At 46.5% G+C, this 17,159-nt stretch overlaps 1 protein-coding gene across 1 annotated transcript; it reads left to right on the top strand.

Moving 5' to 3' along the window:
* Positions 1-1,599: 1,599 nt before the first annotated feature.
* GPS2 (G protein pathway suppressor 2) lies at positions 1,600-13,955 on the top strand. Its single transcript, XM_042476710.1, is given in 12 exon segments — positions 1,600-1,791; positions 2,700-2,809; positions 4,065-4,177; positions 4,909-4,988; positions 5,950-6,032; positions 6,872-7,022; positions 8,675-8,761; positions 10,460-10,539; positions 11,269-11,364; positions 11,626-11,691; positions 11,693-11,710; positions 13,668-13,955. Coding segments are annotated over 12 exon segments (1,062 nt in total). The 5' UTR covers positions 1,600-1,697; the 3' UTR covers positions 13,752-13,955.
* The last annotated feature ends 3,204 nt before the right edge of the window (positions 13,956-17,159 follow it).

Raw genomic sequence — 17,159 nt, 5'->3', positions numbered from 1 at the left:
AAATATAGGATATTGAATTTAGGTAGGAAAAATTAAAAGCATAAATGATGTATGAGTGACACCTGTCTTGGAAGCATTAACCTGAAAAGGATCTAAGGATCTTCGAACATGAGTCAACAGTGTGATGCAGCAGCTAAAAAAACCAATGCAGTTCTAGGCCTTATCAGTAGGAACAGTGTCCAGATCAAAGTAGTAGTGTCACTCTAGTCTGCTTTGTTCAGACATAACATGAAGTTCTGTGTCCAGACTCCACAGTTCAAGACCAATCCCGACAAACTGGACCATGTCCAAAGGAGGACAAGCAAGATGGTCAAAGGCCTGGAAATGAAGCCCTGGGAAGAACAACTCGGGGAGTTTCATATGTTTGGCCTGGAGCAGAGAAGACAGTGATGACTTGACAGAGCCATCTTTAAATATCTGAAGAGAGAGATCCTGTAGAGAGGGAGGGAACTTGTTTTCTGCTGACTAGAATGAGAACCAATGGATTCAAGTTAGAAGAAAAGAGATTCCATCTCAATATTAGGAAGGACCTCCTGACAATAAGAGCTGTTTCACAGTGGAATATGCTGCCTTGGAGGGCAATGGAGTCCCCTCCTCTGGAGGACTTTTGCCAGCAGGTGAGGCTACATGTGAAAGGGATCTGGGAGTCCAAGGAGACCACAAGTTGAACATGAGTCAACAGTGTGATGCAGCAGCTAAAAAGGCCAATGCGATTTTAGGCTGCATCAATGGAGGTATTGTCTCTAGGTCAAGGGAAGTCATAGTGCCCCTCTATCCTGCTCTGGTCAGGCCCCACCTGGGATCATCCTGGGTCCAGTTCTGGGCAAAACAATTCAAAAAGGACATTGAGAAACTGGAGCCCTGTGTCCAAAGGAGGGAGACTAAAACGGTGAAGGGTCTGGAAACCATGAAGCCCTATGAAGAACGACTCAGGGAACTGCTGGGGATGTTTAGCCTGGAGAAGAGAAGGCTAAGAGGGGATATGAGAGCCCTGTTTAAATAATACTTGAAAGAATGTCATATTGAGGGGGGAGGAAGCTTGTTTTCTGCTGCTCCAGAGAACAGGACCCGGAACAACAGATGGAAGCGACAGCAAAAGAGATCCCAGCTCAACATTCGGAGGAACTTCCTGGGAGTAAGGGCTGTTCGACCGTGGAACAGACTCCTTCCTGGGAGTAAAGCGGAGCCTCCCTCCCTCCCTCCTTGGAGGCTGGATGGCCATCTGCCCAAGGGGAATTGGGGATGCTTTGAGGGGGAGTTCCTGCATGGCAGAAGGAGGGCCTGGGCTGGATCAGGGCCCTCCTTGGGGTCTCTTCCATGTCTCTGATTCAGCTGCTGGCCAAGCTTCTCCTAGAACGCCGGTTCTCCACCTTCGGGCCTCCAGATGTTCTGAGACTTCAACTCCCAGAATCCCTGAGCCAAGAGCAAACCGAGTGGGACTTCTGGGAAATGAAGTCCAAACATCCGGAAGAGGCCCAAAGGTCGAGAAGCCTGTTCCAGAGCAAGGCTCCACAGGAAAGCCTACGACTGGAAGGATGTGGGCGGGGCTAGCGGGGCCAGTGTGGCGGCGGCGCTGCTGCTGCTTGACCCGGAAGCGGAAGTGCGTGGGGGGCGTGTCGCGTGGCTGGGGAGCGGGCGCCGTCTTTCTCTCTGTGGAGAGGCTCTTGTCGGGCGCCGTCCGTGGTTCCTTCCTCGCGATGCCGGCGCTGCTGGAGCGTCCGAAGCTGAGCTCGGCCATGGCGCGGGCCTTGCACCGCCACGTCATGGTCGAGAGGGAGCGCAAGCGGCAGGGTGAGCGGGGAAGGCGCCCTCGGGCCCGGCCTCCCTCGCCGGCGGCTCTCGGGGGGAGGGAGGGAGGGCGCCCCGGGACGGAGGGCGGCGCTGGCCCCTAGAACACCCCAGGAGGATCCTGGCCCATAGGGGAAGCCCAGGAGGATAGGCTTCCTGGGTCGCTCTATGGGCAAGAAGGATTATCCAAAGCGGGCGGGCTCTTCAGGGGAGATCCTGGGACAGACGGCGGCCCTGGCCCCAAGGGCAGCACTCCAGAATAGCTGCCCATAGGGACACATGAGGAGGGATTACTGGCCCTGGATCGGGAGCGCTTGCCCATAGAGAATCATTGCAGAATGCTTTCCTATGGAGAGACAGGGAGACACTGGAGAGGGGCAAGGATTCTCTCATGAACCCCTTTAGACAAACCACAAGCCTTCTCCTATGTCTCCCTGTGGACAGCTATTCTTCTCTTATTCCCTATCCAGGGCAAGGGTTCCCCGATGGTTTCCCTTTGGGCAAGTATTGCCATTGTTTAGTATGCCCTCTTTAAGGGGTTTTGGACTTCGTCACCCAGAATCCCAGACCATTGCCCAACATGAGGCTTCTGGAAGCTGAAATCCAAAATCTCTTAAAGGGCACAGTTTTGGGACCATGCATCTAAAGGCCTCCCTGAGAGTAAGGGATGGAGGAGGCAGAGAAAGGACCCTGAGGGGGTGTCTTGCTCCCTGAGCCCCTGGCCTCCCTCACAGGGTTGTCAGGAGAGAAATGAGGGGGAAGAGATGGGGAACTTGTGGAGGTTTGGAAATCTCTATCCCTGAGGGAGGCGGAATCTTGCTTTCTGAGCCCCTGGCCTACCTGGCAGGGTTGTTGTGAAGGCATTGTTCAGGGAAATGATTTCTTCGTGGCCGTCTCTTCCTGTTCTGTAGAGGAAGAAGAGGTAGACAAGATGATGGAACAGAAGATGAAGGAAGAGCAGGAGAGGAGGAGGAAGAAAGAGATGGAGGAACGCATGTCCCTGGAGGAGACCAAGGAGCAGGTGCGCGGCTGGGACCAGGTTCTAATATTTGAGGGGGCACTCTTCCTGCAGCACATCATATCACATCACTGTCTTATTGTTATTGTTGCTGTTACTATAACTTTATGCATCTGTGTCTATAAGTTTCCTTTACATGAATGAATGTCCTTTTCTTGGCACTGGAAGTTAGTATTGCCTCCCTCCCTCCCTCCGCAGCACTCAAAGCGCCACCCCCATCAAAGCTGTCCCATTCTTTCCAGGGAACAGGAAGGCTTGGAGAAGCTTCTGGTTACATGCCCTTTGCCAGATGCAAATTAACGCCATCGCCATTGAGATCTGCTAGGTTCCTCCAGGGCTCTTGTTGCTGCCGTCATCATTTTACATAGCAAGAGGCTTATCCAATCCTGCCTGTTTACTGTGAAGCATGGGATGGATGTGCAGGGTAGTTTCAAGGGGTTGTGGTATATGGCTCAGCATCACATAGGTCCACATATGGATACACATATGCTACACTGAGGGGATGTAAGATTGAGGTGTACATCTAGTTCCCAGGCAAACGCTTGTCTGACATGGGAGACCCTGCCAGGAGCATTGCTACCTTCACCAAAGCCTCTTGCCTCACAAGCACACAACCCCGCCGGCACAGAAGGGGAGTGTGGAAGGGCCACCTGTCTCCCCCCCCCCAAACTAGGAATTAAGCCATCTTACATTACACCTTCTCTGAAGATGCCACCCACAGATGCTGGCGAAACATCAGGAATAAACTCTTCTAGAACATGTCCACATAGCCCCAAAAACCTACATTAATTGAAAGAAATAAAAGAAAGGACGGGTAGCAAAACAGATAGAATAAAGCATACACCAAGACCTAATGTATGGTGAAAATATAGTGAAGCTATCAGTGGAGTTAAAATCTTCAGAGGAAGGAACTGTTGAAATCACTTCTGAGGATTCCTTGCCTAAGAAAACCCTATGAAATTCATGGGGTCACCATAAGTCAACATGTGGCTTGAAGATGCAGATACACACAGAGCGAGAGCTGAAACTTAAAACAAACAGTCTATTCTAAAAGACCCCCCCCCCCAAAAAAAGGACACATTCAAAGCCCATGAAATGTGGTCCTAAAACATTGCAGGGTAAAAACATCTTTCCTCTTACCAATGAAAGGACAGTGAGGAGGGAGCCTGAGAGCAGCCACTGGAAAGGCCCTGTTTCCCTAACCAAGATGTCCAGACAAACCCTTGACCACCCCACTCTCTTCCCTCCCTCCTCTCAGATCCTGAAGCTTCAAGAGAAACTCCAAAATCTGCAAGAAGAAAAACATCAGCTTTTCCTGCAGCTGAAGAAGGTGCTTCATGAAGAAGAGAAACGCCGACGCAAAGAGCAAAGGTCAGTAAGGTGAAGGGTGCTGGGAGGGGACTGGGGTGCTTTATTTCTTCCCTTATACTCTTCCCACCCCAGTCCTTCTTCTTGGGTCAAAACCTAGATGTCCCATGAGATGAGATTTGCGGAGGAACAATAGAGAACAGAAGTTGAAAGCATTTCTCTTTTGGGTGACAACTCCCAGAATCCCAGAACTTGCAGTGACCTTGAGAATTCTGGAATTTGGTTGTGGTTTGTTTTTTGGAGTGGGATTTAAAATCAGGATCTTTTAGAGATCTCTAGGATACAGATGGGGGAGGGGGTTGGATTGGAGCTTTCTAGCATCAGAGAGCTTGAACCCCTCGCCAAACTACAAATCCCAGGGTTCAGTAGAATGGAGCTGTGGTAGCTAAAGTGGAATCAAGCTGCATATAATTCTGTAGGAAGATATAAAGGAATCTTTTGAGACTGAGAAAAAGAAATTTCTAGCATAAGGTTTATTGGATTGTCATCTATTTCATCAGAATTGGACTGGAGAAATTTCATTGTGTCAGTGGTGCTACAGGATTCCTTCATTTCTTTTTATGCTGAAACAGACTAACATGGCCATGTCTGTGTATGGGGCAGATACACACTTTAGGGGTTTTGAGACAAAGAAAGTCTGATGCCATTCTTAGGGCCAGTGGTTTTGAATGTCCGTGGCCCGTGAGAATTGATGAAGTTCTGTGGCATGAACCTTTTTCCCTTGCTTATTACAGTGACATGACAACTCTGGCAGCGGCGGCATACCAGCAGGGAATGGCAGTACATGCGGGGACTCACATCCTCAACCTGCAAGGTGGGCTAGAGTTGGTCTGAAAATAATGCTGTTAATTGTTAATTATATTAAGTGTGCATTGATCTTTCAGAGCTAGAAACCCCAAGTAAAATCCCTTTCTTATTTATTTAATTAAAATATTCATATCCTGCTCTTTATCATGGGGTTTTAGGGCACAGTACAGATAAAACAATAAATAATTTAAAATGGTAATTTAAACATATTAAAACATGGCCACAGGTCAAAACAGTCTAAATGGCCACAATAGTTGAAAGCCATGTATGTGTTTGGTTAAGATGAACTAAGCCCATATCCTGACTCTGCACTAGTCCAAGGGGAAGGCATTCCACAATTTGGGTACAACAATTATGGCCCTACAATTGACAAGGGCAGGTTGCATACCTGTAATGGTATTTCTTTGAATGGTCATCTGCGAATACATACAAATGGGTTGTACTGCGCCTGCGCAGTTGAGCTCAGAACCTTCTGGAATCACTGGACAAAGTTAACTTTGCAACTTTTTTCAGGCGCAGCACAACTCATTTGTATGATTCGCAGAGTCCACAAAGAAGAAATAATGTTCTTAATCTTTTGGGCTGCTATTTATGTCCATTGATTGTTCCCTTTAAGACAGAACCCTTGAACATTGTTTGAAAGGTAGGCGCAATGTTACTGTCTGATTCTGGCCTTGGTTGAATCAGATCCTTTAGTAGAAGATGCTCTCCAGAAAGCTCATTTAAAAGCCTTTCGTCATGCAACGTTTAAATCTGTTTCCTTGAGGATAGTGTGGATTGAATTTGGGGGTCACCTGTGTATCAGAACGGATGACCTGCTGCAGATTTAGGATCTCTGCTTGCTTTTAGGCTTGCTAGTGGAGAAAGAAGAGCTGAGTTTTGTGGCTCTGGGGAGGCATTCCTTCCATGCAGCTATCTGGGGCAGGGTGGTTGATGTCAATGTGATTTCCCCCTTCTTTTTTCTGTAGGGAGTCCTGGGGGGCATAACCGGGCCGGGACCCTGATATCAGCTGATCGAGCCAAGCAGATGTTTGGGCCTCCTGTGATTGCAGTAAGTAAGCCACCCCCCATGAAATGAACAGGCCAGCTGTGTTCTCTCTGGGCAATTAGCTCCTGGGCTGATCTCTTGAGAATTATTTTTTCTAGTGGCTCCAAACTAGGAAATGCTATTACAGTCTTACTAACCTTCTTCCTGGTTTTTGCTTCAGTCTTAGTAGCCAGCATTGCCTTCCATGACTTAGAAAGGCTCCAGGAGTGTATGTCATGGGCTGAAAAACAGAAACTGAGCCAAGTTTTCTAGGAACTGGTTGTCTTCAAAACCTTTTCCCCTCTAGACAGATGAACTCAACAGGAGCTTGATAACCTTCCTTCCCTCAGAGCTTGGAAAGGTTCTGCTCCCAGATTCTGAAAGCTGTGCTCCAAAATAGTAACTTTTCCAAGCTGTCCCCCTGGATACAGATTAGTGACATTCTTCTTTTGGAATGTTCTGCCTATTTGCCATTCAAAATGGCCAACTCTGAAGTTCTTTATTTAAGGAGTGTGTTATCACTTTGTCAGGGAAGAGAACCCTGTAAATAAACCAGAGCTTGGCACTTCAAGGAGCAAAATGCAAAGAGAAAATAAAGCCCCATTGTGCACAGTGATAGATCCTAAAAATTGGAATGGGACACAAAGGTAATCTAATCCAAACCTCTGTCATGCAAAAATGCATGACTAAAGCACTCCTGAAAGTGTGCTGGTTAAAGAAAGAGAGTCTTCCACCTCCACCTTCCGAGGCCAGGTGTCCCATTATGGAACAGTTCTTACAGTTAAAGCATTCTTCCTAATGTTCAAGGGGAATCTTTTTTCTTGTCATTTGTGATGTGCTCTTGGTGTGCTTCTACCTCTCAGACGCGTCACTTTGCCACGCAGCCAGCTTTCCCAACCAGCGCGCCAGAGCATGGGCAGTACCAAGGCAGCCAGTCAGGACACAGTCCTTACACTGTGGGCCAAAGCCAGCACACGGTGCCTGTCAGCTATGCCAGCAGCCAGTCGATCAGAGGTGAGGATGGTGGCCCTGGGGATGACAGTCCAAGTCAGATGCCCAGTTATAGAATCATGGAGTTGGAAGAGACCGCAAGGGCCATCCAGTCCAACCCCATTCTGCCATGCAGGAATCAAAGCATCCCCGACAGATGGCCATCCAGCCTCAGTTTAAAAAACCCTAAGGAAGGAGATTCCACTACACTCCAAGGAAGGAGTGTGTTCTCCTGTCAAACAGCCCTTACTATCAGGAAGTTCCTCCTAATGTTGAGGTGGAATCTCTTTTCCTGCAGTTTGCATCCATTGTTCCACATTCTGGTCTCTGGAGCAGCAGAAAACAAGCTGGCTCCCTCCTCAATATGACATCCCAAGACCCCACAGAATCCCCTGCCAGATGGACATAACGTTGGGGAGGGAACAGCCAGGATTCTGAAGCCATGAAAAAACCCTGAGTTTTTTTCTGGGGAGATGGGGAATGGAAATATTTGGGAACATGGTGGGGAAATGCAGTATTACACACACCCCTTTACAGATTGAAATCTATTTGTTACTTTAGGAACATGTAATACATTAGATATAACTTGGTTTGGCATATAAGTAACATATTTGATGAAGTAAAAATTACAGTTTATTCACAATTACAAGCTTAACATTTAACACACACACACTGAAGTTCAGTTCGTAGTTATTATTATTATTATTATTATTATTATTATTAACCTTTATTTATGAAGCGCTGTAAATTTACACAGCGCTGTACATACAATCTTTTTAGTTAGATGGTTCCCTGCCCTCAGGCTTACAATCTAAAAAGACATGACACAGAAGGAGAAGGGGGTGGTGACGGGAAAGGGTAAGAGGTCCAGCAGTTCCTCTCAACCTCCGAGGCCTGGACCAAGGCAGATGGACTGAAGGGAGGGCTTGGCTTCAAAATGGAAGGTTAATCATTATCCAGGGAAAATACATACTCACAAGTAGGATAATAAACTGTAATTTTCTTATATCAGACATGCTACTTTTATATGTAAGATAGCTAGATAAATAGATGGAGCTACCAGTGGAGCTGCAAATCCTATACTGTAAAAGTCCTGAACTATAAAGCATCGCTTAGGCTTTGCCAATTTGAAGAGCAGGAGAACCCCACCACCACCAAATAAAAATTATTATAGTTTCTTATTATTATAGCTTATTTATATAGTGCCATAGATTTACACATGTATGTACAACGCTGTGTAAATCTACAGTGCTATATAAATAAAGTATAATAATAAATAATAATACACCTAAATTGACAAAAACCTTTAGAAAAAAATGAGACCTTACTTTGTCTCCAGTCGTCTTCCGTTGTGTCAAGCAGACATAAGTGCCCTCGTTCCTATAAAAAGGACTTGGAAAGGAAAACCTAGACTAGGAATTATAATGATCTGATACAGCATAGAATCTGCCATAGAAACATTTTTTTTAGAAATGATTTAGGGGCAGTAAATATGTGGACACCTATCTTAATCTCATTATTAATCATTCCTCAATAAAATATTATATAATAAAAAAAGTCTAGGAAAAAAAGTTGGGAAAATTGGGGGAGGGATTTCTCCTCCCTTGATTTTTCTCCCCATTTTTGTTCCCAGGCCTCCCCATCTCTCACAGCATCTCACTCCTTTTTCCTTCCAGGTCCCTCCGCTTTCCCAACCATGCAGTACTTGTCGCAGCAGCAACCGGGCTACAGCATCCACAGCCACTTCCCCACAGCCCAGCCAGGTGAGTCCATACCTGGAAGGCAAAGTCACAAGCAGTGCGGGCTGTATTGAGTGCAGGTGAGACCCACTTGCACAGCATCCTGTGCCTGTCTGGCCTCTCTTGCAGCCAAACAGTCCTCAGAGGTTCAGCTTTTACCAGAAACAAAGCCACCCAACATTAAAAATAAAGAGAGGAAGAAAAGGGGAAGGTGACAGCACCTTTAAGACTGGTTTCTATTTTTGCATGAGCTTTTGTGGATATTAACCCACTTCTTCAAATGAAAAATGTATTTGCACAGTTGCGGGAGTGGGACGGAATGTAGTAGGATCCAGAAAGATGCAAATCATGCCCCTTGCCCTATGTTTTCAAAGAGCTGGGCAAGGTAATGCAAGTCTTTCAGATCTTTACAGTGGTCAGTTTAGTGTTGATGTATAAAAAGCAGTAAATCTGCTTACGAGAAACAGACCCGATTTTTTGGTCATTATTGCCTTAACCTGAAATCTTGGTTGCGGCTCCCAAAATCTCATCAAAGGTATCATAAAAGCATTGTTAGGGAAGACCAAATAATCCTGTTTCCCCGCCATGGCAAAGCAGAATCCCAATAGCCTCATCTTCCCTTTGCCCACAACTGATGTACACTTTGGAGTAGTTGGGAGTACCAGTTAGAGCTTGGGAAAGTTCCTCCTGCCCCCTCCACTGTGCTTTGTTCTGCACTATCACTTTCAGAATCTATACCAGCTAAGAATGAAATTCTGATTGCAGTACTGCCGCAAAGTAAATTTTCCCAAGATTTGCATCTAATCCCCATCAGCTGCTGGCTAGGCTTCTGGAAAGGCTAGTCCAAAAGAGAGGAACTTTTCCAACCCCTGGTTTGATTTAGCTTTTATGGCCCAGTGGCCTTTAGAAGCCCGTTTCGCCTCCATTGATTTTTCTAGCCCTTTTTCAAACTCTCACAACCAGTGGGTTTGACCTTATGGGGACAAATTTTGTCAAGACACCCTACCTTTTGCCTGGTGTGAATTTACCACCAGGTTCCCTGGGTGACCTTCCATGTTCTAATATTTTGAGGCAGTTCCATGCATCGTTTTGTACACATCTGTCATGTTTGCACACACATACACCTCTTACTTGCCTTTTTGCTAAACTAAAAGATCCAGAAATCTTTCCCCAAGGGAATTGCTCCAGAGCCACTGATCCTTTTCCTCTCCTCTTTTGTGCACACTGTAAATCAGAATGTGCCCCTTCTAACTGTCCAGCAGATTTCTCTGAATGTTATTTGGACTTGCAGCTGAGGTCTTCAATAGGTCTGGGTAGGTCTCTGAATTGTTTTGCAGAGTTTTTCTGCTCAGCAAGGTCCATCAGTGTTCTGCAGGATTCTGAAGCCTGAATCCGGCCAGAGATGTTTGTGGGTGGAAATACAGAACTGGGCCTTTTGTCACCATTCCTTTTGTGGCCTAGGGATGAGCCAGTGGGGGCAAGAACGCCCCTGGCAAAGACAGATGTGGGAGATGAAATGATGGCATAAGGGAGGGAACCAAAACAGTTGGAAGAGTGAGTTTGGAATCAGCTAGAGGTTGTCTAAAAAGTGGCAGTTGTTTCCGTGTTCTTTGCATGCGTGTTGTTAGAGATTTTTTCTTCTTCTCTGCCCCAAAATCTTCCTTTCCCTTAACCATTTTGTCCTCATTCTCTGCCCTTTGTCCCTTCCTCTCATCTGTCTAGGTTTTATTCCTCCAAGCACCACCATCCCACTCCAGAAGCAGCTGGAACATGCCAACCAGCAGTCAGGATTTACTGATTCGGTGAGTTCATGCATGGCCAGAGCGTTCATGAACCAAATAAACAGCTGGTGGAGACTAAACAACACACTGCCAAAACCCAGGCATTGTTCATTAACTCACAAAATCTAGTGGATGTTTCACTATTATTAGTTGATCCTCCAACCCCAGCTCATCTGGAAATGTAGCACTTAAAGAAGTTACATTTTAGGGTCTATGATTTTGGACCATAACGGATTAACAATTGCAGAGGACCCAATAAATTACAGTCCAAAACAAATAACTTTTCCAAATGCTAGATGGGGTTGGAGCCATTTTACTTTGCCATCTGAAAGATAACTGGCAAGATGTGTCTCTCTAGGAAGGGAGCTCTATGGCCCTGTGGCTGATATTGAAAAGGCCTGTCAGTTTTAACTTGTTAAACCCACTTAAAATCTGTTTCACAGCAGTGGTGTACAAATAGTTGGCCAGCATTCTCCATTAGTTAAGTAGCCTCTCCTGGCCTGACACAAACACACACACACCCCGCAACTTGATGTGCTCTTGATTTCCTCCTCTTTGTGTAGTACATATCCAATAAAGTAGATTGGGGGGGGCTCATCAATGCCCCAGAAATTAACTAGATAAGATTGAATCGTGTGCAGGGTGTATTTCCCACCTTAATTTGGGAGGTGATAGATTTGAAGAGGAAGAGGTGTGGAGTTTTCAAACCTCACCTTGATACCTGATATCATTCTGTTTGTTCCTCCCCAGTCGACCCTGCGTCCGATGCACCCTCAGGCCCTCCACCCCAACCAGGGGCTCCTGCCGGCCCCACAGATCCCTGTCCAGATGCAGACGGCTGCCAAGGTAAGGTCAAAGATCTAAATGTGCGTCCGTCCCCCTGCCCCAACCTCTCCTGACTTTGCTCTCTTCACCTGTTCATTCCTGCCCTCTTCTGAGTTGGGCAAAATTCCTGTTGTGCTTTTCCTTCTGTCGCTCCAGCAAAAGGGAGCTTCGGATGATTGTAACACTCTGCCTCCCTCCTCCCAGCTGTTTTGCTCTCCTCCCTTTGTTGATTTGGGAGGCATTTTCCTTCTCCTTCCTCTCCTGTTTGTCTCCCCACTACAGCCCACTTTGGCTTATACTCACCCGGCCCGGCCCGCGTCCCCCGGCAGCTTCTCCCATGGAACAGCCCCCCCAGCAGCCCCACACGGTAAGTCTCTCTTCAGGGAGGGGGACAAATTGCTGAGTCTGGAGCGCAAGGAAGATTACGCCGTATTTGTGTAACAGCCATGCCTCTAAGCATATACAGAGTTAATTTCCTCATTAACAAGCCATGGTAACCACCCTCTATGCCATCTATGTTTGGGGCAAGGTCCACTGGAAGTTGAGGGCCCCAGATAGGTCTTCAGAAATCTACAACTTCCTAAGGGAGCTGTGGACAACTATGGAAAGCCAGATTAGCCACCCTTCCCCCAGAGAGGCCACACAACCCCCAAAACAAATCACCTTTTTTGCCTGCAAACACACCTCAAGGGGTGTAGGTAGCATTTTCACTATGTTTTAACCCATTTTAGGCCCAGGAAAGGCCTTTTGTAACAGCAAAATTGGAAGTCATTTTCCTGTTCACTTCCTGTGTTATAAAAAAGCCTAAGTATGGGCCTTCAAGTCACCTGTTGATTTATGGTGACCCCATGAATTTAACAGGGCTTCTTAGGCAAGGAATCCTGAGAGGTGATTTTGCCAGTTCCTTCCTCTGAAATAATAGAGCCTACAGGTACCTGGTTTTGTTGGCGGTTTTCCATTGAAGTGCTAACCAGGACTGATCCTGCTTAGCTTTCAAGATTAGATGGGATCTGGTGCATTTAGGGTATTTAGGTTAGAACCTGACCCTAAAATGTCCCGGAAAGCCAAAAACATAGATAATCTCCCCCCAAAAAATCAAGGGGGCAAAACAATTTTTTAACTTTGCCAGAAATAGACTCCTTGGGGTGCAGAGGAGTTCGACTGTTGCCTTTGTTTTACTGATTTTTGCCGTGCCTTTTCCAGTTTAAAAGAAAACATACAACACAATAAATGTTGTTGTTAACTGCCATCAACTTTGGCTTATGGCAGCCCTATGAATGAGCAACCTCAAAGTCATCTTTCACTAAAAGTACTAAAATCACTACAGCACACTAGGGTTTTTTTTTGGGGGGGGGGGTCTTTTTTTAACCTGTAGCTGTGATTGTTTTTATGAAGAGGTTCCCTTGCACCTGAAAATTATTTCATAGTTCTCCTCCGGGGTAAATATGTAGAGAAATACGTGGTTAGCTATCTTTCAGCTGCCAGGAGATACAAACACCTAGGATTTGCAGCCGTTCACCCCCCACCTAGATCAGGCACACCTCCCTCAAAATGCAAGCCCTTGAATTAATGTTTTTTATGCTTGGGTTAAGTCATCAGGATACTAGGAGCTGTAGTCTAAGCAAGGGTTTTTATCAGGCTCTGGATTGGGGGCCAAGAGGCGACAACCAGAAATCTCTGGGGGGACAGCTGTGCCCACTTGATGCCTGCAGAATGATTTAGGCCCCTTTTCACCATGAACAAAAGGGGATTTTCAATGTCATTGTTACTTTCTGGACAGGGCTGTGGAGTCCTCTGTCAGCTCCTCTGTTTTTCTGCTGTCTGATGCCTTCATACAGAGCAAATGTATATTACAATAACGTCCACAATTCACAAAATGCACGATGCAAGCTTTCAAAGCTCCACTGACTTCTCTGTCAGGCAAAGAGGTTAAAAATCATACAGTAGAAAAAGAAGTTTTGACAATGTTATTCACATGCCTGCATTGTCAAGATTTGTTGGTGTTGTGAGTTGAGATGGTAATGAAGAATGGCCACCCGCGCAGCCATCATTTTTTGTTGTTGTCACAAATGGTTTTTAACACCTTTGCCTGGCAAAGAAGCCAGTGGTGTTTCAAAAGCTTGCATCTTGGTTGGCCCCATAAAAGTATCAGTCTTGTGGATTTGGGTATGTTTTCTGTATGTTAGTAATTAACATGAAAGTAAATATGCCACCAGCTAGGTGTCTTAATGTTTTTATTTTGAAGACAGAGCTAGTGCATTTCCGCCAGCCCCACAGGTTCTGAACTGTTTTCATTGCTCCCTTTGAAACCCTTTCTCTTGCAGTCCGGCTTCCAGGCTTCTCCCCAGCCGGCACCTCGGCATCCCTTCATACAGCACCCGCAGGGGCAGCGTTTCTACCACAAGTGAGGGCCATTGGGGCTTGGCTCCCCGTGGCTTCTTCAGCGATCCCCACCCTCCACCAGCGTGAAGAAGAAAGGAAATAACCGTACTTAATGGCTGACTGTATGTGTGCGTGTAGCTTTATTCCTCCCTCCCCTTTTCTTGCTGAAATACTGAATTTTGTGAAAGTGGAGATGGCACTCCAAATACACTTTGCATCATTCATTTTGAGCCAAGGTTGGTGCTGGTTTCTTTTTTCCTCCCAATTCTTCAGTATGGTGGCAGAGGTCACTATGGGGCCTAAGGAGGACTTATAAAGCAGCTGCTCCCTCTACATTTATTCCTTCAGTCTGTGCAAAGGGAGCATAGGATCTGGGTCCTTTGGCCATAGTCAGGCTGTTGTTGTTGTTAGGACTATAGAACTGGAAGGAACCCCAGGGTCCATCCAATCCAACACCTTGCCATGCAGGAACACACAGTGAAAGCACCGTCAACAGATGGCTGTCCAGTCTGTTTAAAAACCTCCAAAGGAGGGGACACCATCACTCTCCGAGGAAGGAGTGTCTTCCGCTGCCGAACAGCTCTTACCATTAAGAGGTTCTTCCTAATGTTAATGTTCCTAATGTTTCCTGTAGTTTGAATCTGTTGATCCGTGTCCATATTCCCATCCTCAATATGACACCCCTTCAAATATTTAAACAGGGCTGTCATATCACCTTTGCGTGTCTTCACATTTCAGAGGTTATTTCTGACTTTTGACAACCCGAAGGGAAACCTATCACAGGGCTTTCTTGGCTGTTTGCTTCAGAGGGGATTTGCCATTGCCATCCTCTGAGGCTGAGAGTGTGTGACTTGCCTGGGGTCACCTGGTGGGTTTTGAACCATACTGGCTGTGGTGGGACAGCAATTGCAGGGGGAGAAAGAGCCTCTTGCTCTTTTGAAGAGAGACCTTGGCTTCCACGCTTGCTGAGCTGGAGCCTGTGTGTAGCATTTGGGTCAAAGTCTCCTTGTTGGCAACCTCACATCCCCCCCCCCCCCCCCAGACGAGACTAGTTCAAATAAACAGCATGAACTGGTGAGCCTTGAAAGAGATGGAACAAGTGCAGCTTCAGCTCCATCCAAACTAGCATGCAGAGATCTTGTAGCCCCTTTGAGACTGAAAGAAAGACGTTGGCAGCGTGTGCTTTCAGATGCATTTGGTGTACAGTGTGCCCACGCCATACGTGGCCTTGAGCATACACGCTCAAGCCGCGGGGCAGAAGGGGCGGCGCGTCCCATTCAATTGAACGGGCGTGTGCGCCCGTTGCGCCCCCGCACACAAGCCCCATTGTTTCCAATGGGGCTCGAGCATAGGCGGAATTCGCCTTACGTGGCGGGATCCGGAACGGATCCCTGCGTAAGGCAAGGACGCACTGTACAAAATGCATCTGAGGAAGTAGACTAAACTCTAGGAAAATCCATGCTGCCAACTTCTTTCAGATAGTGTCAAAGGTGCTACGAGATCTGTCTGCATACTGATTCTACTGGCTAACATGGCTGTATCTTTGAATCCATCCAAGCTAATTTGTTGTAGGCCTACAGGTTCTTTTGGAGCAGGTAACTTTAATAAGACTTTTCACAGATGTTCCTTAACCATTGTATTTTGGAAGAAAGACTTCAGCCTCATAATGTTTTGAAATAAAAGCCATCAGCTGGGAGTTGGAACCGACTCCTTCTTGCAGAGTTTGGCTTGACCACTGGGAGCGGAGGTTCACAACAGCAGCTTTCCTTGCATTTTGATACCTTCTGTTGTCAGGTCACAAAACAGGTCTGTGAAGCTATCAGGCAGTTACCTTTCCATGAGGTAAACCACAAGGACACCCCCCTCCCCAAATTTACTCTGGGCATTACGAAATACCTCTTATGCATCTGATTGTATGCAAATTGCTTAAACTGTTTACAGATCAGTCCTGCAGTTCACCTGCCCATCCTGCTCCCCTTCTTCTTGGGATCTTCAAAGTACACAATGATGGCACTTACAGTGCCATTTTATAACTGCCATTGCAACATCCTATGGAATCCTGGGATTTGCAGTTCAGGCAAGGGGGACTTTATAAAATTGACATCCAGGATACCACAGGATAGGAAGTCCAGTGTGAAAGAGTGTACTGCAGGGGTAGGCAACCTGCGGCCCAGCAAGGCCTTGGGACCGGCCCCAGCCCGGTCCTGCCGCCGATTGCCGCCAGGACCTTTGGCCTCTCGCACGCAGGGGCAAGGGAGGCAATTGTCTGTAGACACCTCAGAAACATGCATTTATATTAACATTTTTTAAAAAATCAGCAATTTGTTTTGCGTGTCCTCCACAAATTTTTAAAAAACATTTAATTATTTATTTTTTGGCTTTGCCCCCCCCCCCCCAGCAACCCGCCCCCGGCTCAAAAAGGTTGCCTACCCCTGGTGTACTGGATGGAAACAAGAAATCTTTTGTGCCAAGTGACTTGAACCTGATTCTATTTCTATTACAGCAAGAGTTAGGTATATACTCCTGTGTAAGCCTAGAAAGTTTAGTCAAAAAATCTAAAATAAAACCCTAAGAATTGGGTCAGTGCAAGTATTGTAAAAGGAACCATCATCCCTTGAGCATAATCTTGAAAGCGCTGTCTACTCCAAAGTATGGCCTTCCAGGTGTTCTGGATTTCAGTTCCCAGAATTCCTGGCTGTTGGCCAAAGGGGCTTCTGGAAGTTCCAAGTCCAAAGCACCTGGAGGACCAAAAATCGAGAATCCCTGCTTTAGATTGCCAACAGTTATGCCCCTGCCAGAATTTGACGTTTTTTGGCATCGCTTTCATTTGCTTCATCCTTTAGACCAGCAGTTCCTAAACTATGACTTTCCAGGTAGACTTCAACTCCCAGAAACTTTAGTCAGCCTGTCCAACTGTCAGGAATTCTGGGAGCTGATGTCCAAAACATTTGGGGGACCAGTTTGGGAATGACTGCTTTAGACCCTTTGTTACATGCTGCTAAGTTTTACCCTTGACTTACCCACAGGTCATATCAAGATCAATAATTTTGGCTGCAAAACCTGCCCATGTCTTATACATGAGGTCGACATAGTCGAGAATATATAGCTTTTAGGGTTTTCATTGAGGAGTTTAAAAATACTCCTGGGTGGCTTAGAGCTGCTTGAACCCCCCTTTTCCCCTTGGGCAGAAGCATCCACTGATCCAAGATTTCGGGGAGCCCAACTAAAGTGGCCAATGCTAAAACAACAGTGCTTTTCTAAACCTCGCCCCCAGTTGATTTGACTTCTTCACAGTCCATTGAAAGCCTCCACAACAACCCACAACCTGCTTTTGCCAATGGTCCCCAATGCAGAAGAGCTGCGTCATCTCTGCTGGCAGCCTTCCACGAAGGTCCACCTCAGGGGCCCCTTTACAAACGACACGGCCGGACAGC

This window comes from Sceloporus undulatus, chromosome 6, assembly GCF_019175285.1.
Source record: "Sceloporus undulatus isolate JIND9_A2432 ecotype Alabama chromosome 6, SceUnd_v1.1, whole genome shotgun sequence".
In the NCBI taxonomy this organism is placed as follows: Eukaryota; Metazoa; Chordata; class Lepidosauria; order Squamata; family Phrynosomatidae; genus Sceloporus; species Sceloporus undulatus.
Note: the sequence above shows the minus strand (reverse complement) of the source record. Positions and strands in the feature narration are given on the sequence as shown.